Genomic DNA, 24,223 nt, shown 5'->3' with positions numbered 1-24,223 from the left:
CAGTACATTTTCATGATCGTTGTAACTATGGGACTGCCTCTGAGCTTTCAACAGGGAAACGACTCAAACACAGAGTGTGAAGGGCTGAATTCCCAAGGCTACCTCTCCCCATTTGGATTTGCTGCTTTCTTCTTAAGAGCCCATTTCTATACTATACCTGTCTCCCAAATACAGCTGGAAAGCTTCCCTCTGCCAACAGCTGGAAGGAAAGGGTAGCTCAATACATACACACAAAATATAAGAAAATTGGTTTAGTTTCTTTCTTTTAAGGATGTGAGTATACATCCCCATTCAAGGGGTAGAGAGTCCTTTGCTTTATTTTGTAATGAATTTAAAATATTCATTAAAATATGTCATCAACAAACTACTCTTAAGCATGAATGGAAACAACATCCAACCGTTTTCAGTGCAGAAAGATTAACCAAAATAAATTTGACAAGTGTACCTCTGAGTCCTTTTGAAAAGAATCTGGCTTCTGTCTGATAGAAAATCAGAAGACTCTGGTGCATTGAACCCATTCCTAGCAGCATGTTTTCAGCGGTCAACAGCACAGGCCTGGAAAAAACAGCAACTCTTCTTGGGAGTGGGACACGTGAGAGCAGGAGGAGGCTGGATAACTATCTGCCTGTCAGAACGGGATGATCTTAGCCTCATGTTGACCTCAAACTTGCAATTTGGAATTGAACCTATTCAAACACACCTTCACATGAAGTAGCTCCACCCGTCAAGTACATCTAAAAGCATGTGTGAAAGAAGCTCAGGGATAGGGATCTCAAGTCCCAGAAGTCCAGCCAGGGCATCTGAAATCTAACGGATTTTAATACTGGCACTGTCCTTCTAGAAGCTGTGATGTCTTCTCATCCTTTTAGAATTACATCTCCAGCAAGAGACTATTAAGATCTTTAGCTGCAGATACCAACGCTTAGCTCATGCTATTGAGGAAGGTGCTGAATATGTCATCTAAGCATTGTCAAGGCTTGAGTGATAAGCTGCTAAGAACTACATAAAAAGTTCACAGACTCAGAATTAAGTTTTCATCAACCTCTGGTGCTAGCTGCTGAATTCACACCCACTGCTGCATACTGCATCCTCAAGCCCTTATTTTCGTCTTAATCTTCCAAACACAGTGAGCTCAGATCTGTAGTACTATGAAACACTGATCTGAAAATCTATGGAAGTGTTTTTGAAACAGCAGAACAGAACTGCAGAACATCACGTATGCTGTTTTATTGTGTGTTTGTTTTTACATATATCAGAAATATAATTTCAGAGAGGAGGTACCAGTATAATTTCAGCTATGTTTGTGCTGTGCAGCTTACTGGCATGCCCTCTGTGCAACAAAAACTGTCCGTGCCTATCTGTTCTGTATTAAATAATTCACAATTTTTGATGACATTTTACTGCAGTCGCAATATTAAGAATATTATTAGCTAGAATTTTAGTTTTGGTGACAGAAATATGCTTGAAAACAATACTAAATTATAAAGAAACTCATCGTTTTTGCATCATCTGGATAATTCCAATACATATTTAATAGGTTTCCAACAGATATACATGCCTTTGCAGGCTCCGAGTTCAGTAAATGTATGCATAAAAATTGTCTTTCAGAGGGTGAAGTGGGAAAGATACTGGCCAGTCTAGAATGAGATTTTTGCAAGACATTGCTCTGAATATTGGAAATGCAAAAAACAGAGTTGGCAGCATTTTTGTTGTCTTATCCTGATCCTCACCCCTATTAAGGCAAGAGGAAAAAAAAAGTATTTTCATGAGAGGCTTCAGACTGGCTATGTAAATAGTTCATAAACTTAAACACTTCTACCTTGGGGATATAAGTTTATGGAAAAGCTTTACAGCTTCCTAAGCCCACTCAGAAGATTCTGAGATACGTCTCAAACAAGTATCCATGCATAGTACCAAATTAATTTTGTTTTATATATATACACACACATATATATATGTATATATATATGTATGTGTGTGTATATGGTTCTACCATTCATGGAAAGGTTTAGGACAGAAATTAGCCCTGAGATTTTTGAAGAACATGACTGATAGAAGAATCCACTGTTGGGTTGAAAATTATAAATAATTAACATTCTAAGAAGGTAAGAAGACAATTCTGTGTCTTCCAACTTCAATAAAGGAGCCAGGAGACCTTTTCTGTATGTAAGGAGTCATTGTTTAAGGATGGTTTTTGCAAAGTCTGAATCGTTAAATGAGAAAAAAAAAAAAAAAAAAAGAAATTAAAATAGCTGGAGCCAGACGACAAGAATTCAAACAGGAGAGATGTATATGTAGAAAGGCATCCCTTACAGCAGACCTCCCTTTTGAAATCTAATGACCAGCTCGTGTAATTTCAAACTAGAAGATAAACGGTGCTAAAAAGAGTTGAACATTCAAGTGGAGATGCCTATCCAAACACTGCTGCTTATGAATGGTAGGACACCCTCCTGCTCTTGTTTATTCACTGGAGATACTAGTGGAGAAACAATCTACAATCACTTGTGTTGCAGCACATGGTTTTGGGTAACAGTACTCTGTGTATCACAGACTATCCATGTAATATTTGCCCTAACTGGTACTGACAGGATATGGCTGTGATGATTGAAATACTTCACTTTAATGAACTGTTGTCTTCAATGAATTCTGTAATAATATCTGACAGCTTTCACCGCCGTATGAATTGCTCTCTGTTGGTACAATTCATTTTTGTTTTGGTTCAGATACTCTAAGACAATATCTCCAGGAAAACAAGTTAGGCAAAGAAAAGACTGCCAGTAATGAGTGGATGTAATGCAAAGGAGAGAGAAAACAACTAGATAATGAGCCTGGATATGTAGAGAAAAAACACACTATCACTTATAATGTGCTGAATGTCTGGCTGCTGTTCCTTTGCCTTTGAATACTGAATGCAGGACAGGGGAAACACCATGTCAAGATCTGGACATCATTTTGCAGGAGCTATAGTTATAACACCTGCACACTGGGGAACAAGACAAGGATTTCAACATGCACATTATCAAAGAGAGAAAACGACTGAGCCTACTACAGTATTCAGGATCAAGTGGACTCCTTTTTCTGGACCTGGTGGCTAGGATTTGATGGAAAGAAGCCTTCCATCCCTTGCAGCCAGCTCTTGAACCAGCTGTCAGAGAATCTAGGAGGCATTTTGACAACTAAGGGAAACCAAGTAGAAAGGCATCCAACTTGCTGAAGATTGCATTAGTTGAGCAGTTCAAATAAATAAAGCATTCTGCTGTCCAAGAGGAATCCATCAGCCAGCTATACATCATTTAGGAAACTTGCGCATCCCTGGGCTGACAGAGGGCAACGGGAACACAGAAAAATACTGACCCTCTGAACAGTTTTCCAAGCCACAGTGGATGCTGAAATAATAGAAGCAGGGAAGCTACTGAGATAAAATAAGATACACAGTTTAATGTAAATCAAATGCATCTTTCCTTAAAAAAAAAAAAAAAAAGACATAAATCTTTTTGCAGATAGCTGAATGTAGAGTTCAGATAAGCCACCAGAAATATTTACAGAGAAAAGATCTCAGACATTTTAGAAAGCAGCTCCATCCACCACAGCCTAGTTAAAACAAAACAAAACAAAACCAAAAACAAACAAACAAACAAACAAACAAAGTACCAGTGTGATTTTTGCCCTTCCCTTGGTCAAAAATAGTGCTGTGCATTGAGACCAGTAGCAGAAACCAGAATGCAAAGCTCTTGCTTTTTCGGAAGTGTTGAAAAAACAGAAAAAGGCCTGAAATATTTTCGATATTAAAAAAAATGCCATGTCATTCTAGTTACTAAGAAATTCAAATATGCTTCTCGTGTACAACATGAATTGTCATAGACAGTTCCAGTAAAAAAAAACAAAAAAAAAAAACACCACTGGTTTCTCTAGACCTGCAGCCAACAGCCACCCACACGAACACTTCAGCAGAAGCTACACAATTCCTGTACATTTCACAGGGCTATTCCACGGAGGCATGCTTCAGTTGCATCCCAAACAATTAATTTGTGTCATGAAGCACGAAACCTGCCAGCCTTTGTAATATGGCTAACTGCATACACTGTTAATTTCTGTAAGCTTTGAACATCGCTGTGCAACTACAAGCAAGTTCAGCATTGCACTGACTGCATTCTTCAAGGCACAGAGAAGAATAACATACTCATAGGTTTCTCATGACCTATACTACTACTAAAAATCCAGCTTTGATTTGCTTTCTTCCCCTCACGCAGGGGAGTTCAAAGACCATTCACTTTTTTTATTTTTATTTTTTAATTATTTTTTTTAACGTTACCGAAGAATTGGAAGTCATGTTTTCAATGATGGCTTCAGTAATAACCAACTACACGGCCTTGAGTGAAGCACTACGCCTTTGCCCTTGGTCTCACCAAATGGAAATAATGGCACCAGTTGCCCAGCTCAAGCATTCCTTGAGAACAAGGCACAACCAGTCAGGTTTTCTACACTTGCAAATACATGACCATATTAAACATCTCCCCTTACCAATCAGTGCCGGTTTTCTTTTACAACTCTGTACAAGTTCAAATAAGTTTACAATGCGGAGTTTAGGCGTTTTGGTTTTGTACTTCAAGATTCATCTTTTTTAGTATTGTGGAGATTAAACCATATTTTCCCCTTAACCCAACAGCTATGCTTTAGGTATGATTTTTTTTTCTTTCCTGATAATTCACATCTTTAAATTGATTTTTACAATTGGTACTCTGGGAATTATAAAAGCTAGGTTTTAGACTTTCTTTGGTCCTGAAAAATGTGTTATGGAACTCTAACACAATTATAAATTTGGAGGCTCGGGCACGGGCCTCTCTTTGATTTGAGGGATTAATAGCAGGTTGTCTCCGTAGTACTCCTCCGAGGATTCCAAAGGGAATTCTCCTTTATCAAAATGGCAAGCGCTTCCTGATGGGCTGTCAGGACACACGTTACAAACTACCCAAAGATGGGCCTTCCACGGCTCCTCCGAGTTTTTCTGCCTGCCTTCTAATTTCCTGGAGGACATTCGTCTTCTTCTGAAAAGAGATTAGCTTTGCTTTTGCGGGCATCAGTGAAACACGTTCTCGTCCCACTGAGAAGCAAGGCAGGCACCAGCCCCTAGCCAGGGGCATTTCAACAAGGATGGTACAGGCTCAGAACCGGGACTGTGTTTTCAAATCTTCATGAGGTTCTTCAGTGGAGGTTTGATAGAGGCCTGATCTGGATGGTTGTATTGGTGTGAGAAATAGCTACAAACCTGACGGCCGGTATTTTGTTTCAAAGCTGGCCATTGTGTAAGGGAAAAGGGAAGAAAATGCAACAGAGTGATGTACAAGGAGCCCATGGAACCTAGGCTCAGCTCTGTGCCTTCATGTGGTTTTGATGGTATAAAGCGACCAGGCTGACTACCCAACGTGTTAAGCCAAGCAACATGAACTTCTTCACTGAGACTAAAGCAAAATAATAAAAAAACACTATCATAGCAATTTAAAATCAATTTAATCATGTCTTGCATTGCACACACTGTCAAGATGTGTTAAAAATAAAAAGTGTGCATCATCATCATTGCACAGTATTATTCCAAGGGAAGCTATAGCTGATTATCACCTCCTAATGAAACTGAATCTATCCCTGCTGTATTTCTTTTACATGCACACTACCCTCCCTCTAAATTCCTAAAATTAAAATGCTCCCTATGGGAAGAAGTAAAACTAAATCCAGCAATGATCAAGCAGAGACATGAGATAACAGAAGCTAAGCCTCTGCTTAATGTAGGCTAAAGAACAAAAGAAGGAATTATGTAAATACACCAGGAATTCTTTTGTGTCTTTCTTTCTAGATAAAGTAAAGAAAATTCCCAATTTGGGGCCAGAAAAGCAAAAGTAGTCAACAATTATTTTGTGTCTATTTGAAAATAAGTAAAAGAAGATATAAACACCTTAGCAACAAGATATTGTATTAGTGGTTGTACAGGTTAATTAACAATGACAGTGATATATTCTTTTTGTTTTAATTTGCATCTGAAGAACTGCACCAAAGTAGTGAGTGAAGATCGGCATAAACAACTACATATTTTTGAACTCTTTAAATACAATTTTGAGCATGGGAGAAATGACAGGGTCCTAGACAGAACGTATTGTGTTAAGTGAAAAGGCAAAGAAGTTAAGTGAAAATGCAGATTAAAACCCAGCAACCAGCGAGGGCCCCCGTTCCCATACCTTCATTCCCCCCAAAGCGTGCTGCAGGACAGCACACGATTACATTTCTCTGTACCCTAATTCTGCCATGTTCTGCACTACCAAAAGGAATCAGAGAAGAACAGAGAACTGGCCCAGTGACTATATAATGGATAGACCAGAGGGGAAAAAGTTGTACATTAATCCTGAATGTTCTGGCCTCGGTGCCCATAATTTCTCAAGCTTAAAACATAAATAACATTTTTTTGCATTTAACATACAGTCTACAGCACGTGTTTGCAAAACTAAATAACCGCCTGTGTTTGCATGAGATATATGAAGTTCAGTTGGATTTGCATATCAGAGATCAGGCTGTGAATCTCTGACGATATTTACAGTTGGATAATTGAAATTAATCCTACCAAAATGACTTTGACAGTCTGAATTTATGGTCTGAGAAAACAATCCTGGAACTGTTTGCCGAGCTATTAACATGGCTGACCATATATTTCAATCTAAGCTGTGCTGCTGAATAAAATCTACGTACAACTTCTAAACTCCTTCCTTCCCTCCCTCACTTCCTGTTGAAGTTGCTCACTAAAATCATTAAAAAGATGGGATAGCCTTGAAGACAGGAGATATACCAGGGTTTTGCTGTTTTGTTTTCTACTTTTCAAACCATGGCAGGTACATTAGGGTTTTGTTTTGTTGTTTTTTTTTTTTTTTATGGATATTATGGCATTTTATTTTTCATTTCCTTTAAAAGCAGCCAATTCTCCCAGCGGAAAGCACTGAGAAGTTTCAACATCAGAGCTCAGCCTGCCTCAAGCCCTGCTGTAACATGGAAAATGGTCGCATCTTAGCATGCATTTGTCTCCTCAGAGAGGATGAAAGGTGCTTGCGTTTTTGTTTGTTAATGTTTTCTGTTGCTTGGTGTTTTCTTTGTTGTTGTTTTTTAAACTCAGCACAGACCTTTAGATAAAGGGCACATAAGTTGTCACAGAGAACACTTAACTAAAGCTACCTCCCATTACCCGCCTGGTAGGAATGTCATCTGTGGCTAGATATATGACAGACCCTTCCAACCTATACAGAACAAAAATGCCTGTGAAAAATACCTACGGCAAGCAAAATTAATTTGGCAATAGGTTCACCTCCTAGTCAAACAAAACTCAAGCAATTAGCAAGCTCGATTTTCTTATCATTGGCAAACAATTATATAATTTATTAAAACTGTTGGCAACCTTTTCCTATTTCAGGGATGCTACACACCCTGTATTCTTTGGGTTCTAATAATGAATTCAACAACTGTGAAATTTGCACCTTGGGTTTTGGTGTTTAAAGAGGAAAACCCTCCCCACTTTCATGACACCAAGTTTTCAAGTACAGAAGACTCTGCTTTAGTAATTTCAAAAGTTTTGTTTATAGATTTTTAGAAGTATGTTTTTAATATACAAGAGCAGCTTTATGAAATCTGGAAACAAAAGGACAACTACCAAACATTACAGAAATGTAAGTAAATAAATGCCACAAATATAAGTACCTTTAGTAATATCCCTTATAGAGAGGTGACAGTCGGTAGCTCTGATCCTCGTCTTGCTGCCCCCTGCCCCCATGTGATGCTTTCCAAGAATATTCATTTTGAAAGCAGGCATACATTTAAATATATTAGGGAAGAAAGAGTTATAAAGACTCTCACTTATAAAGTGTTAATTCCTTCTTAGTACAAAGAATGAATCACTATATTAAGCAGAGTACCTGCAATCACTGATACTACCCTAATACAAGCACATTATCTTGGGCTCTGGCCCCTATTCAGAGACGGCTCGTGGCAGCTGGCAGACACCTGAGAAGTCTATAGAAGATGAGCAGATAAGCACACATTCTGGGAGGATGAGAAGAAAAAGATTTTCTAAGCACTGAAAACCTTTGTGGCAAGCCTGCTCCACCTTCCTGTTTTGTTGCATGCACTCAGACTGTAAAAAGTGTCCAAATGGGGTTTATATGGTACACAGCACAGCTGGCTTCGTGCGTATCAGAGAACTCCAGGCACACAACATATTTATTGGTGGCACAATGGGCAACACCTAGGATTAAGTGTTGCCAAACTCAGCCAATTAGCTTAGCCAAGTAGTACTGCCAAGCCAAAATACTTTGCGGGTTCTTTTCTGTAGCATTTCTATATAGAAGCACCAACAAATAAACAAGCCAAACAGAAAATACCAAGTTAATCTGTCAATAACTTCTTTTTCCTCTCTCCACATACTGCCATGTATTCTGTATGGGTTGCTTTTTCACTGGAATTCAGTACACTTGACTGTTCTGCAGAAGCAGGTCTCCAGGCAAGATGTTTTAACCATGAAACCATCATGGTCTTGTCATCAAATCCCTTTTTTTTTTTTTTTTTTTTTTTTTTTACAGAGGCTTCTCGAGAGTGCCTCATTTTTCTGCTGTACCCACGTAGTATTAAGTGTGTACACCATCTGTTCTACATACCTTGCAAGTTCATCCAAACAGACTAGCTGAACAGAACTTGATTTTTTGGACCTAGTTAATGTAACATAGATAAACCCATAGACTCTTATTGTGAGCAGACTGGAAGTCCACCAGTGGGGTGTGCAAGTGAAGCTTTCTATGTGCTTCTGAATATTCCCCTCTTAAGCACTCCTGCTCCCTTCAGCCACTGAGTGTTTTGCATGACTTAGGGTCTCACTAATCATATGCTGATAACTAGCCTTTCACATCATGGCTGCACTCCTCACTCTCCTATTTTCAAAAGCAAAATGCACATCAGATACGCTGAAGGTAGAAATGAGAGTTGTTAATGAGTGTGAGTGGGAGGCATGGGTTGGCGATGAAGATTTGCTTTGATACCTCTGACTACAAAAGCTTCCTTGGTGGAGAAGATATTTTAAAATGTCTAAACAAAACCTCCCTTATGCAAATTCAAACCCATTCTGACATAAAATTAAAGCTATTCTTAGTATTATTTCTTAAAGGTCACGCATATGCCATAAAGGCTGATCAAAGTATTAAAATGCAACAACAGGTTAAGAAAAGAGGCAACGATACAATAGATTTCCAGTGCTTTCATTTCTCGGCAGAACACTGACCATTAATCCTTATTATTGGCAGTGAGGGTGGAAGCATCATCTGTTATCAGAACTGGCTGACAATTTCTGTTATAAAACCTACTTCTAATTGCCTTGAACTTTGTCAAAAGTTAAAACTCTTTTGTCTGTGGTTTTATGAAACCTGAACATTTGTTTCAAGCTTTTGTTTTAGTTGCTGTTCTCCGCTTAGCCAAAATAATTCATCCACTTTTAAGAATAAGGGGAGTGAAAGGATACATTGCTCATCTCATGTTGAAAACAATGGCTTTATTATAATTTAATGCTTCCCCATTTCATGATTTGAAGGCAAGGCTAAAAATCTGATGTTGACAGAGTTTTAATTAGCTCTCAAAAATAAATAAATAAATAAAAATTCTGTTCATATTTGACCGAATTATAAAATTTTGAAAAAATCTCAACTCATACATGAAGTACTTCACTTACAACCAAAACCCTGAACCAGCTTCACCAAGCGTGCTCCCAAATAGGGCTCTGGGGTCTTGGTTGCAGGGCTCACTGCAATTGCAGCAGACTGAGGCTGATCTAGACAAAATGGGAGAGAAAAGAAAGTGTCCCTTTGCTTTTTCAGTGAAGCTTCTTTCCCTGTTGTGGCCAACAAGCTCGAAGCAGTATTTTGCCTTATTCAGATACAAAGGAAGAAAAAGACAGAGAGGAAATGGCAAACCCGTGAGGACTGGATGATAAAGAACCAGTGAAAACACAAATGAGACTGGAGAATTATCCGCGGACTGATGACATTCAGTTGTTAGAAATCAGACCAAATACAGTGCAGGGGTGTCAGTAATACTGTTCCTGAATTACTCAGGAGTCTAGAAGGAAGAGTTCAAAACAAAATCCCATTCCACTCCTTTAAGGCATACATTATTCAAAATATGTCAGCTCAAATATAACTGAATAAAGTTGAAGAACTAATAATTAACTGGTAAGCGGGAATATACTAGTATTTCCAGAAGCACCTTCATAAAAATACATTTGCCTGAGTAATAAAGAAAATGAAGAGGTATAGCTGATTTATTAATCAGGACTCACACCTTGCCAAAACATATATAACGAATAAAATAAATTTCCACTTGTCTAACCTAAAATTAAAGTCTGTTGTGCTCATAAGCTAGAAATACAAAATAGAAAACCAAATTAACTTTTTGTTGTTACTTATTTAAATTACATATTGAAGTTTCACAAAGCTGTGACCTTAGAACCAAACAAAACCCTACAATAACAACAACAAAAACAAGCACAGAACCACCGATGCCAAATGAAAGCAAATACCATTCATGGCACAATCTTAACTCCTTCCCAGCTCTTGAATTTGTAAAGCCTTTATCTAGTAAATGATATCAAAGTTGTTGTTTCTGCACCACCCCCATTAATCCTTTCACATTCCTAAAGTGAGATCCACAAATTGGTGCTGAACATCTCTCCAAGTGGGCTAAAACACAAAACAGTGGTTATTAAGAAAAGCTATCCATCAGCTAAGTATCTCCAGTAAGTCCATACCTGTTCACGTCCCATATTTTACTGGTGCTGTCCATAGAGGCAGAAGCCACAAAATCACCACAGGAATGCCACGAGCAGTCCCATACAGCTTGGGCATGTCCTTCCAAAGTCAGAATGCATCCACGCTTTGAAAGGTCCCAGATTCGCACTGTTGCATCCCCACTTGAGGTGACCAACTGGGTGCCACTGTTGCAAGGAAAAATAAAGAGTAGTTTAGAAAAAATGGTTAAATAACAATTGTAGATTTTACATTAAAACGCATATGAATAAAAATTTATTTGCAATCGTATTTTTACTTAACAATGCTTCCTGATATACCATAGATGAAGCAGTCATGTATTAAATGTGCTATCAAAGGAGAAGAAAAGATGTGAAGTAACTATCTTCCATGAGAAAGTAAATATGGGTTCCAGAAACGACTTTCTTACTTTTTGTAGCCCATTTATGAGTTTATTGATAAAATAACTTAAGCGCAGGGAACAGCTTTCAAAATAGAATAAAATACCTTTACGGAAGAATTTTTTTATTTGCCAAATCCACAGCATTTGCTACATATAAATTATTGTTTAAGCATTCTAATATTCTCTCTTGTGACTCAGTACAGACACTAACGCACTCACTGTCTACTTCATTGGTGCATTACATAAGTGGCAAATACAGCATCCAACTCAGATTGCGTGGCCAAAACTTCAGGTATTATCTAGTATGGTTCTACTGCATGGAAGCATGGACACGGTTGCAGATTAAAGGTCCACGTGGTTCAGCAACTTACATTACACCACAAGTAGGAGTGCATTCTTAATTAATAGAAACCAGCAAGAATAAATAAGCAGAGTGGTATAACACTCTCCCAGCCCCAGGCTGTGGCTCAGGATGTCTTTGAGACAGAAGCTGTACATCTTCCTAGTCAACAGCCATCCATGGACTGGTTTTGCCACGACAAATTAATTCTTGAACATATGCACGCCACTGGTACCTACAGTCTCTTGTCAAGAGTTCCAAAATTTAATTAGGCATTGTGTGACAAATTATTTGAGGGTCATAAATACCTTGCTTCATTTCATTTGATGTGTCTAATTCTAATATTGTGATGAAAAGTAAACACTGACTACACATTTACCTCCTCCAAGCCAGTTGTGACATTACAGGTTCCCTATCACAGCATTTCACCCACAAAGCTGAAGACCCCCATTACTTTGCGTTCATCTGCGTCGATTTTCATCTGCCACTTCATCGTCAACTGTTGCAACTGGAATTCTTCTCCTGCAATTCTTTACATGCAACCAGCATTTCCACTGCCCTAATTATTCTGATGAGCAATTCTTCCACCTCATTCTCTTCCCCAGTTTCCAAGATCAGCTTAATAACTTCGGTCCCAGCACAGATCCCTGCGGGTCTCAGATAATCATTTCTCCATTCTGAACATGACATTTTATTCCTACCCTTTCACCAGTTTTTAAACTCACAAGAGATTTTTCCTTTTTATTCATGACAGTTTTGCTTCTTTGAGAGTTTTTGTTGAATGACCTTAAGAAGAATTTAGTGAAAATCCAAGTGTACCGAATTTATGAGATCTCCCCTGTTCAAATGCTCAGCGAGCCCTTCAGAGAACTCTAATAGATTTCTGAGACAATTTCCAAAGCTGTGTCCACACCTCCCAGTGTGCTTCAGTAATACAAATGCACCCGGGATCCCGAAATTTTGCTTCTTAGTATCATTTTTACCAGTCTTCCCAGTAGAAAGGTTATGGACTGATCCACACCTATTCAGAGCCTTTTAACAAGGCTGAAAAAAGTTAATGCAGCCTTCCCAAGTTACTGCATTCATGATGGAGATTTTCTATTTTAGTTACAAAAACAATTGAAGGCCTAAAATATATTAACTTTGGGTATTCAGACTCATTTCTCTGCTGTTACCTCACCAACATCAGTAAAAAGATCTAGCCTTTAGGATCCAATAAACACTGTTTTTATCTGAATAATGGGAAATATGTTAGCGCAGGTGGTACAAGTCCTTCTTCCAAAGCTCTGGATGTAAAACTGCTTGCTGGTTGATTTGAGCAATGCTACTGTTCAACTTAGACTATCTAAATATTTAGTTCACTGTTGCTGTTAAAAAAAAAAAAAAAAGAATAAAAGAAAAAGATGAAAAGAGGGCAGAAGGGAAAGGTTGTCAAAATATAATGTGTCGGTTTTATTCTTCCTTACCTCCTTTTCCAATAGATGTTTGCCAGATTGCTTCATAAAAGCATCTCAGACAGCTTGAAAAATGTGCATCATTTATTTGATAGATCTTAAGGGGAATTTTGCCTTTATGAAATATCACCTAACTAAACTTTTGACCATTTTTTAACACTTATAGTTTAGATTGTTATTTTCTGTGAAAATACCGTTATCATCCTCATTAAGGCAGATACGTTCCCCTACCTAAGACAAAGCTTTGTGAGTTTAATCTCTCAAAAATTTGAACGCAGCCCAGTAGTAATTCTGAGGCACGTTCATACACAGCAAAGCGCAAAGTGAGTGAGGGCTGCAGGAGGAGAACCTGATTTGTCAAGCCGCTAGGAATAAATGTGTTTTTATTAATGAAACACTTGTACTTTTAATAACTCAACCTAGATCTCACTTCTGGAGATGGATGAAATTAATGAAATGACAAATTACCATACCCTTTATACATTTATGAAATAAGATCTATTTTAAAACAAATTCAGAAGCAGGTATAAAGTGGGACTGATGAAATCTATAATTGATTCAGAGGGCAGCAGGCACTGCCACTGTTGTGAATAGCAAAAAAAAAAAAAAAAAAAAAGATTTATTGCTTATGCATTTTTTAATATATAATCCCAAAAATGCCACATGAAGAACTGGTTCCTTGGGCTGAATTTTAAGAAGACACCATCCAGGCAGTGATGAAAATCTTTCAGAAAACAGATACGAGCAGGAAGGTAGTACAAATGGATTCAATTTGGCAATCTGTGGCAGGGGAAAGAGTTACAAATGAGGTTTAGCACTCCTCACAGACCAAAGGGGAGAAAAGCAGAGCTCGTGGAGACAAAAGAGCGGTTTGTGGAGGAGAAGTTTTGAGAGACAGACTGATTGTTGTTTTTGCCTGCAGTAAAATGCTCAGACACAGGTATTGTTTCATCACACAGAGCTGCAGCTCTTCTTTAATTGCACAATCACTTCATACATGTGAAACAAGATTATCTGAAAAAAATAAATCAGGAAAAGTGGATATTTTTAATGATTAAGCCTGTCAGGTTATAATATCCACACAATCCTCTAACGTTTGACGGATTTTCAAACAAAATGCATACTGATTTTTAATATAAAACCATATGGAAATACAACAGTATATGCTCAGCCTTAATTATCAACAGCTATATACATAATCTCCATTTGAATTTAAAATTGATCACTAACAGAGAAAGCTCCAATTAGTTCTGTGCCATGTGTGTATCTGTAATTCAGAAGCTATTAAACACTTTTAATTCTTTGTATTCACCAAACAAATCAAGGAACCAGACAATGTATTAGGAGACAAGAACAACAGAAACCTGATCTTCTTCTGTCAACTCAAACATTCAAATTATGTAAATAACTTTGACAGCTTCTAGAAATTTGGTGCTAGCAATAAACTTAGTTATTTTTAAAGAAACTAGCAGTGTATTTGCTTATTCAGACCCAATCAGTTGGCTTTACAAGGTCTCGCTTGCTTTGTTTTGAGGGTTTTCTCTTTAGGCTGTCTAGCTGATCAAAGCACTAGAGCAACCAAAATACGCCTGCACAGCTCGGAACCAAGTCTTTGTGCAGAATAATCTTTCCAGACAATGTTCTAGACCATGGAGCCTGTTACACCCATAATCCCCACACTGTTTCTAGGGACTGGTCTTTTTCCCTAGTAGCAAATATGGATACGATTCTACCTTTCCACTGATTTCAGGTACTCCATCGATGCTATATTCTATCATTCCTGAAATGTGCAGAGAGGAGAGATCCTTGGAAGAACTCATTCCACGGCCCACAGGAGCAGATGGACCATTAACTTTGTAAACCTGAACGAACCTTCCCTCCCTCATATTCTCAACACACACATTTCCTTTCACTATATAGTCCTCCTTCTTCTAGATTCATTGTTCTCACGGCAAGATGCCTCTCCTTCAATTAATTACCTTACCCACTTGCAGACACATCAATAACAAAGGGTCACGTTCAGCAAGAGCACCCCCTTCGGCTCAGCATTGCCCTAGGACATTTCAGATGATGGTTTCCTTCAGGGAATGCAGGTGAGATGTCGGCAGTAGCTCCCGGGATGGTGCCCTGCTGCCAAAAGCTGACCAGCATGGCAGCATCAGGGCAGATGCAGATAGGGCCCCTTGTGGGAAGGCCACAAGGCAAAACCAGTCGGGAAAATCTGAAGATTGCCTGACCACGAACCCCATCCTTCAAAAAAAACTTACGCAGGTTGCCTTTTTGCATAGCCAAAATCATGGATGAGGCCATCATGTGCCTGAGGGTCTCTCTCTCAGGATCCCAAAACTACCAGAGCAATACCTCTTCATGACCACTGAGCACTCACAGTCAGCTTTACTCCAAGTACAGGTGCGGACAGGTTACATTTCCTTTCCCTCCAGTTTATTTAGGAATGAACAGCAATGCAGAGCTCCCTGTCCACCATACCTCATCTTCAGAGTTAATCTCAGCAATATCAGTTTTAGCAGTTGTCAGCGCCAGTCCTGTGAACAAGGCAACAATTTCACTGCTCTATTCTACACAGCACTGAGTGAACGGAGCAACATCTGTGCTGCTAGCACTTGTATGTATTATTTATGCAGCGGTGCAGACATGCCTGGTGTTCTGCAGACATAAAGCAAGAGGCAGCGCCTTTCCTGAGACAGTTACAGCCTAAATCAAGAGGAGGGGAGCAAAGCCTTACACACAGTGCTGGCAAATAACAGTTCTCAAAGCAATGCACTAAAACCAACAGCACTTGTGTTCAAGTTTTGTGTCCTAGAAGAGCTGCAGCAGCTGATGGGAACTTAGCAGGGCAGCATCAGCAGCTCAGCAACACATTTTAAGCATGCAGTCTAAAATGTTCCAGGATTAACAGCTTTTTACAATGGCAAACGAATACAGTAAAATCAACCCTAAGCAACTGGAAAAATGTTCTGTCTTATTTACTCCTATTTATGCATATCTTCTAAAGCACAAAAGCTTCTAAAAGCCACTGGACTACTGGCAGTATCAGAGTTGGTAGACCCTAAATACACCAAAACCCAAGGGCAGAACTGCAAATACTGTTAGAGATCACTAATTTTGGTGACATTATATGATAAGCTAAAGAGGAAAGATAGTGAAGAAAGAAGGAAGCGTTTAGTGTAGAGCTGTGCAACTCTTAATAGAAAAGAGTTGTTCCATGAAAAACAGAGCTAATGAAGCCTGAATGCCTATGGATGTGTCTTTTGCCTCCTAGCACCATCACCTTAGCTGTTGATTAAATATCTATGCTAGGAATTGCTCCATCCTTCAGACTCGGGTCTCTCAAACTCTGTCAGAGTTAGCCTGCAGGTTAAAAGTTACCGGGGAGCACAAGAGAGGGGGTAAGGAACCTGTGCAGAAGCAGCACAGTGAGCACATCCTTGTAAGCTTCGTTTTGCTAGGGAACAAGGCAAAGAACTGCAATGCAGATGGTTGCATTAGGGAAGCACACACCTACCAGTAAGGTCCACCTCAGGTCATGAGAGAGCAGCATTTAAACACACTCTGTTCCATTTGATACTAGAAACAAGGGAAGGGATGGAAATGCCAAGCCTGAGTTCAGCTCCACAGTCATCATTACTCTTCTTTATTGCCCTGCTTTGCCGTGGTGCGTTTCTGTCACAGCCACTCGTTTGCTTCTCACCAGAGAGAGGGCGAAAACTGGCTGAATTTAAAACAGCCTGGGGTCAACAGGTCATTAAAAAGGTTCCCGTAAGAAAACACAGAAAGGACAACAGGTGATTTTTTCCACAGCAGGCAGGAGACTTGCCCGGCTCCTTGCTAAAAGGTGGTGTGGACACAATGCTCTGCGAGTGCAGAGGAAGACAGCACGGAGTCCTGGAAGAGGAATACATCAAGGGTTACATGGAAACAGCATCTGGCTCAAAACTCCTCTGAAATGAGCAGCAGAGCCCAGGAGGGTACTGAGATAAGCCTTCACAAATGCTTTTCCCATTCTTACCCACGTCTGGGCATTCCCCAGTACTCACTGTCGGGAACAGGATGGCAGGGCAGGAGAATTTGGCATGTGCAGCCAAAGCCCTGAGCCTGCATTTGAACAACATTCACAGCAGCAAATATTTTGCTTCCAAGAGATTTTGTAACCTCGAGATACAGCCTTAAGATGTAGTTCACTTTTATTCTTTTAATCCTGGAGTCACGTTAATTCTTCTAGGGGATATTTTGTATTAAAACCCCTATTTTTTTGAGGCCCATGGTTTGTTTTGGCTGTTGTTTTCATTATCCTCATGGACTGTATGTGTCTAAGACATACCTTAATTGTAATATGTTACATCCTTCGGAATAATCTTAAACCCAATTTTACTCCTTTTTTATTAATAGACATAAAATATCATATATACAGAAGGTGAATGCTAGAATACTCAGAAGTATAACCATGAAAATGTCTTGCCTTTTCCTCATTTACCACCAAAGCTGAGGGGGAAAAAAAAAAGAATTTAATTTCAAAAATGCAAAAATCAATCCTAAACTGATATTCTGTAAACCAACGAAGAAGTTTCCAAGCCAGGAAGCAGTGCAGAAATCAGCAGACGCTGGATAGCAAGTAGGTGCATGGCTTTCTGTCTGAGAAAAAATGAGAAAACACTTCTGCAAAAGTCTGCAACACAAAGCTCCCAGCTGGAAATTGTCAGCAAATTGTCAATGCATAGCATGCCAAGTGCAAACTTGAGGTAATTTTTCATTCCGTATTATCTAATTGCTCCATCTTTTGATCATTTTTTTATGCCTATATATTGACCCCAGACAGGACGCTTATTTTCCCCTGCCATCCTACCTGGCCAACAGCTGGGTGTGATATTAAGGAAAAAGAAAGCAAGCATTGTTTTGGTATGGCCCCTCTCCTCAGTGCTTCTGGAGGAGAACTGGCATCATAGAAACAGTATTTATTTATTTATTCGTTAATGTTCACCTGATTTATTAAAACTTCCTTGAGGCTACATTACACTTTCATGGCTACGATGCTGTAAAGATAACATGCTCCTGCTACCAAAAAGATTCCCAGGATGGCATATATGAATTTTCACAGAATTAATTTAAGTTACTTATAAACAAGTCCTCCATATTTTAAAGCATTTTCCCTTTCTGAACTGATGGCTGCTGGTAGAAGCTGGCACATCCAACCATGCGCAGACACACAAACCGCTTTTTACCTGGTGCATCTCCCACTGCTCTTACCAGCTTGTTTCTGTCACAGTGCATGATTATTCCTTTAACTCTGGGTTTTGGCCTGCTCAAAATGTAGCCTTAGCCTCGTGATGATGATATTTTGTTATGTCCACAAGGTAGCAGATTGTTCCCATTCAGTTTATAATCTACAAAGGCCACAGTCAGGCCTGCTCCATTCAAATCCATTAGCTTGCTAAAATGAGCTGGGTACCTCTGCAAAAATACTGAGCATGTGCCATTCACTGCAGGCTAGTCTTTTTAAAGTATAAAAAATGAGTTAGCTGTCTTTCAATGTCATGCAATTAAGAGTGGTTAAATGAGATTTTAAAATAATTTAGGCACCTGGTAGAAGGCAATTTTTAATACATGCAAAACTGCCTTTTAGGAGGCTTTGGAAGCACATCAGGTAAGGAATAAAAATGGAAAAAGATAAACTGGTTACAATATTTGGAGCTTAGATGCAACGAAATCCATGTCAGGACAGCAGGCGCCAGACAACGCAAGGGTCCCTCCGAGGTTTAGAGACCGATGGACACCTTTTTAACCAAGAAAAGTGGTTAACCAATAAATACTGCAAAATGTCTGCGTTTTCCAGAAACACCTTCTATTTGTGCCATTCCAATGTTTTCCCTCATTGATGTTAATATTAGCTTAATTCTCCCTACAAAGTATTACATTTCAAAAATAAATAGGCGTGTTTAGCCCACATAAAACTATGCACAGTATCTCTAATATGCATTAACAGCATGTTTACAGTGTGTCATGCCAAATCTCAACACCCATCCCCATCAGGCACATCGTTCTACCTCCACTGGAGTGACCCCAAAACCTCAAATTTTAATAAAGGGCTGTTGAAGTAGGGAAAAGCCTGGTCTGGAAGGAGTTCAGATACAAGAATTCCATGTACGGAGCAGATTTATGACCCATATTAACAATGATAATCCTCTGTCACAGTTCCCCTCCATGCCAAAGTTGTGGCTCAGCCATTTCAAATCCATTATCAGCCCCAAATGGTTGTCCAGTGATGTCTAATCTCAATCAATAGGCAGTAATGAGCCACAGCCATTAATCCCATCTGCATGTTTGCACAAAGCATCATTTTTAAGCTGCGTATTTATATGCACAGAGAGTTCAGAGAGCGCACAGAGACTTCACAGCATGTGAAAAGTTCTGCACTGGGATTTGAACGTTTCCCAGGCACCTGGAAGAATATTTAGCTCACGCTGTGTAACGATCTCTTGATAGCGAAAGCCCAAGAAAATGCATAGGGCAGTGCACTAGGCAAGTGCTTATATTTTGGGCAACTGATGATCTTACTGAGCCATGCCCTGGGGATAGGAACATAACCAAAGGCAGAGGATTACTTAGTGGAGGCAGTGATCAATAACAAATTAAGGACTGAAGGAGAGTCGAAATGCTGAATGTTAACAGAACCCTGGGTAGCTACAAGAGAAAGCAGAACACCAACATTAATATAATCTTCCATCCTGTAACACGAAGGTTTGATATGAAAAGTGAATTTCCACTTATGAGGCCATGCAGTCTAACACCTGATCACTCGAGGCAGAAAAACAAAAACAAAAAACAAACAAACAAAAACCACCAAAACCTCAAACCCTTAAGCAACACTTAGTGAGCTGATCTCGAGGACACATATCCTGTGGCCTTCTTCCTTTCTGTTCCCCATTAATTTTGTACATAAACAAAGAAAACAATTATAAGAAGCTGAGAACAGGGTTCCCCACCCATGTCCTTCAAAGGTGAAGGAAGTCCTGATGCTTATTTCACAGCTGGTCAACACCTCCTGCTACCTGTGCCACTCTAACTGAAATTACCCAAATTACTGCAGTGACGCAGCTTGAGAGGAGATGCATACATACAACATTTAAACGACAGCCATACAACTCTTGCCTGGCATTTGTACTCGAGACAGATTTCTTTACTTCAGCCATTACAGCTTGTTGCATGCTAATGAAGATTCTGAATTAATTCGCAATTGAAAACAGTAATGTACGTTTCAAGCCTTGCAACGAGACTCATGCCAGGAAATTCAAAATCTCCACAGATCAATCTCTGAACATAATGCCCAAGGGTTAGGGCATAAGTTCTGAGTGGTTTACTAAGAAAACATATTAAAGAAATACATTAGGAAATGTTGCATGTATACAGTGAAATGAAACCAGATCCATGACTAATAGAACATATTGAAATCCTTGCATGGGTTAATCTTCTAAATTTGCGGTAAAATAGCTAATATAAAATTATTACATGTGCTGCTGGTAAAGCAGCACGAACCAGAAAGCACTTACAGTTCTAAACTGCATTGAAGTGGCCAGATTATTTCTGTCAAAAAGAAAGAAATTAAGGAAACAGACACAACCGCAAGGGAAGATGCTGACTTCAGGCGTGCCAAACCCATAGTCAAGCTTTTCCTCCGTAACACTCAAAACGTTATTTTTCTCCCCAGCGAGATCGCTGTGACTAGGAGGAGATTCCATGTTACGTTCTTCAGCCACGTCCCCCCTGCGACAGTAGGACAGCAATCCTGGGGAAGAAGTGGAACTGAAGCTTCCTGTAGTGGAGCTCTCCAGGTGGCTGCGGGGAGGAGCTGAGCAGCGGGGCTGGGCTGGCACCAGGGCTCTGGAATCGAACACGGGAAGGCTCTGGATCCTCCACATCCCCACAGCACGGGTTCTTGCCCTAATCATCACCTCTGAATGTCCTTGATAAAAATACCAAATGTAGGTGAAACCTAATCTTCGTATTTTAAAAGGGATGTTTCAGTACAATTCATGGTGTTTTTTTAAATGCATTCCAAATATTTTGTGTTTATTTCCAACCTGAGTATCTTACAGGCTGCCTCACAATTGAGGCACCATTCTCCAGTCAACCCTACCAGTAATGTTTGTTATTTTAACAGCTACATGTTAGAAACGCACATTTTAACAACATAATGAACATGTATATCTCCTTACCTACTCCACTAGAAACCCTCACAGCAGACTTTAGGGACAAAACAATTGCCTTTATTGCACAGAAGAAAACAATAATGAACCAGGAATGTTAAAGGCAGCGAGATTATAATTGCACACAAAGAAACATAACAGAAAAGATTCTATTAAGAGAGATGTTTTGATGTCTATAGCTACTCTGAATGAGCCAGAGGAAGGTGTTCAGCCGGAACAGGCTTGGGCCAACAGCAGTGCCACCAACCCGAGCAGGAAGCAGCAAGCTTTCTGTAACATTAACTCCCCACTCCCAAGTAGGGATAAATACCGATGAAGCTAGAAGAAACCCTACGCTGCCCCAAAACCTGAAGCCTTCGCAGTGAAAAGCAGCTTTTGCTCACAACCAAAGCAAGTGACTTGAACATCTGCAAACTGCGTTACTTCTGGCGACTCCTGGGCAGCAGCTCTGTGGAACGGCAGGAACTGGGAATCAGGGTGACATGCACAAAAACAAACCCAGGAGCTCCACGAGGAGACAGCAAATTTCTACAAAACATTCATCCTGCACATTCACAGCTTCACCGAAGCTGAACTAATAGGTTTAGAAGTATACCATTTGAGTGGCACTCTATCAAAGAGATTTCAACTGCATCTTTCTCCTCCTTCCTTCTATTAAAGAATTTTTCATTGATTTTTTTTCCTTCAAGAAAATTCTGTACAGTTTCTACGCCAGATCTATTTACCTATACAGCTGATCCAAAAGTTCTCCTAATTTCTAAAAGTCCAAACATTCAAACATTCGTAACAAAATATTACTGATTTCAGTAACTAAAGCCTTTTATTTTTTCTTTTTTTTTGGTAAAGAGAGTGATTAAACTTGACACCTTTTGGGACACCTCCAAAGATGATCACAGTGCCTTTTCAACCAATAGGACTGGTTTGATGAGCCCAATACCATGCCTGTTTGCAGGTCTAAAATTCACGTAATAATGGAATGGAGCATGCAAGACACAGTCATTTAATAATAATGAGATCATTTCTATGGAAGCAAGGCTTTTGGTACATTTGAAAACTGTTTACCTTATAGACAAGCATAGAATCTAAATGACATTATAAAGATATGACAGTTAAATAATAACTTAAATAATGCCATAAGGATCAGCTATCTTTTTATACCCATTAGGAGCTGAAGTGTATCCGAGGTCATGCACTGCAGGTATGAAGATTTACGTCCTTATGAAGGAGGCTTTAAAGAGGTGCTTCACATTTGTGATGAAGGGACTACAAACTCATGAGTAAAAAAAAAAAAAACTGCATTCGTTCATCTGGGAAAAAAAATAAAGATAGCAAATAGAGATAGCAAATACAGTAGAGATCAGAGAAAAGAAACCATAAAAGCCCTGTATGAAGTCCCTTACAAATTCTGAGTTGGAATTAAACTTCGATTTGCCCCAAATCAAACCCACTAAACCACCCTGAAACAGTTTTCAAAGCAAAACTAGTGACAACACAGCGCTCCTTTGGCACTCCCTCTCACTCCGTCATGGAAAAGTCTCTGAAAAATTGTGGCCACGGAGGGAGACGGTGCCACTGATATTTCTGTGGGCATTTCTCAAAGTGTTTGTAAGGCTGGGTGACACCCTTCGGAAGCAGATGGACTGAAATTCTTTTCTTCACTCTCTTACAGAGCCTTTAGGTGTCTTTTCTAGCAGTGCCCCTGCTTTCACTCAGATAGCCCTAACTCTGGGGACCTCAGGAAAAAGGCATCATCTGGCAGCTTGCGTGGAAGCAGGTGTATGCCCATATAAACATCCTGTGAGACGGGATTTACACTTCAGAACCACATTCCTTTCTCCCTCCCCTATAAAACAGGGAAACGAAGTTCTGTCTCACTACACACGCACACAAAAAAAAGAAAACTAACGTACAGGAAAGCATACAAAGCATACAAACAGATGAAGAAACCAGCTATGCATTTACAACTACAACTCCTAAGCAATACAGAAGAAACACACACACACACCAAAAAAAAAAAAAAAATCAGTGTAAACATCCTCTCATAAACTTCTAAAATGCAAAAGACCTCATTTCATTTCGGCTGCCAAAGCCCCTCACACCACCACCACCACACTCCACACGCATTTTAAGCGGCTCCCATCATACCAGCACCCTTTTTAAAAATCTGAGCCACACATGCAAACCAACAGAAAATGCCTAATGAGGCAATCAACAAAACAGTCGTGATAAAAATCCTTGCTCTTAAGAATAAGATGTCAAAGTTTACCTTAAATATTGGGAAGGTTTCCTACTATTTCTTAGTTTTACACAAAGATTTCCAGAGGTTTCCGACCACTGGCTTTTGCATTTTAGTATGTGAAACCACCTGTGAAAATAACTACAGAGTGGTTCCATCAAAAGGCAGCATTTTATTACAATGTGATTTCTTCCTGTAATTATTTGAAATACGCATTTGAATTGCTCAATAAGAGGACTGCTTCTTTTGTCAGCTACTTTCCTCTCTTTTCTCTCTTAAACTGTCATCAGTATTTCTCTCCCCTGCTGTTTGCTGAATTATTGTAATGGAGAAATTATTAGTGAATCATTAACTTTGAGTGGTCAATATTTCCACCAACCAAGAAATGGAAGCCAAAGGTAGTTTTCCAATAAAGCGTGGTCATTCTGGGTGAAAAGCAAAGCCTGTTCAGTAACCACACTATGGAGCTGCAGATTGTTTGCTTTTTAAAATCAATGTAATGACAGACTCTTAAAGTTCCTGATAGAAAAGAAAGAAGCTGCATTCCGTCCTGCCACGTATTTTCAGTCCAGAACAGTTTTAAAGGACAGTTCTGGTAAATGAAGGATTTATTTAAAAAGGAAAAAGTAGTGACAAGTCCAATCATATTTCTACAACTAAAGCAGCTGTCCCTCAACATCAAAATGCATGCAACTGGTTTTTTTTGTTTGTTTGTTTGCTTGTTTTTGTCTTCCTATTGGTATAGAAAAGTGTACTG

At 39.3% G+C, this 24,223-nt stretch overlaps 1 protein-coding gene across 1 annotated transcript in view; it reads right to left on the bottom strand.

Moving 5' to 3' along the window:
• Positions 1-24,223, bottom strand: part of SPAG16 (sperm associated antigen 16) — a gene marked incomplete at its 5' end in the record, with an annotated part of 402,351 nt that overhangs the window by 151,310 nt on the left and 226,818 nt on the right. The window contains one exon of the mRNA XM_082763211.1: positions 10,817-11,002. Coding sequence (XP_082619337.1) covers positions 10,817-11,002 — 186 coding nt within the window. The remainder of the gene's footprint in view (positions 1-10,816; positions 11,003-24,223) is intronic.

This window comes from Aythya marila (assembly GCF_965140915.1).
Source record: "Aythya marila genome assembly, chromosome: 6".
Lineage (NCBI taxonomy): Eukaryota > Metazoa > Chordata > Aves > Anseriformes > Anatidae > Aythya > Aythya marila.
This window is presented reverse-complemented; position numbering and strand designations above follow the sequence as displayed.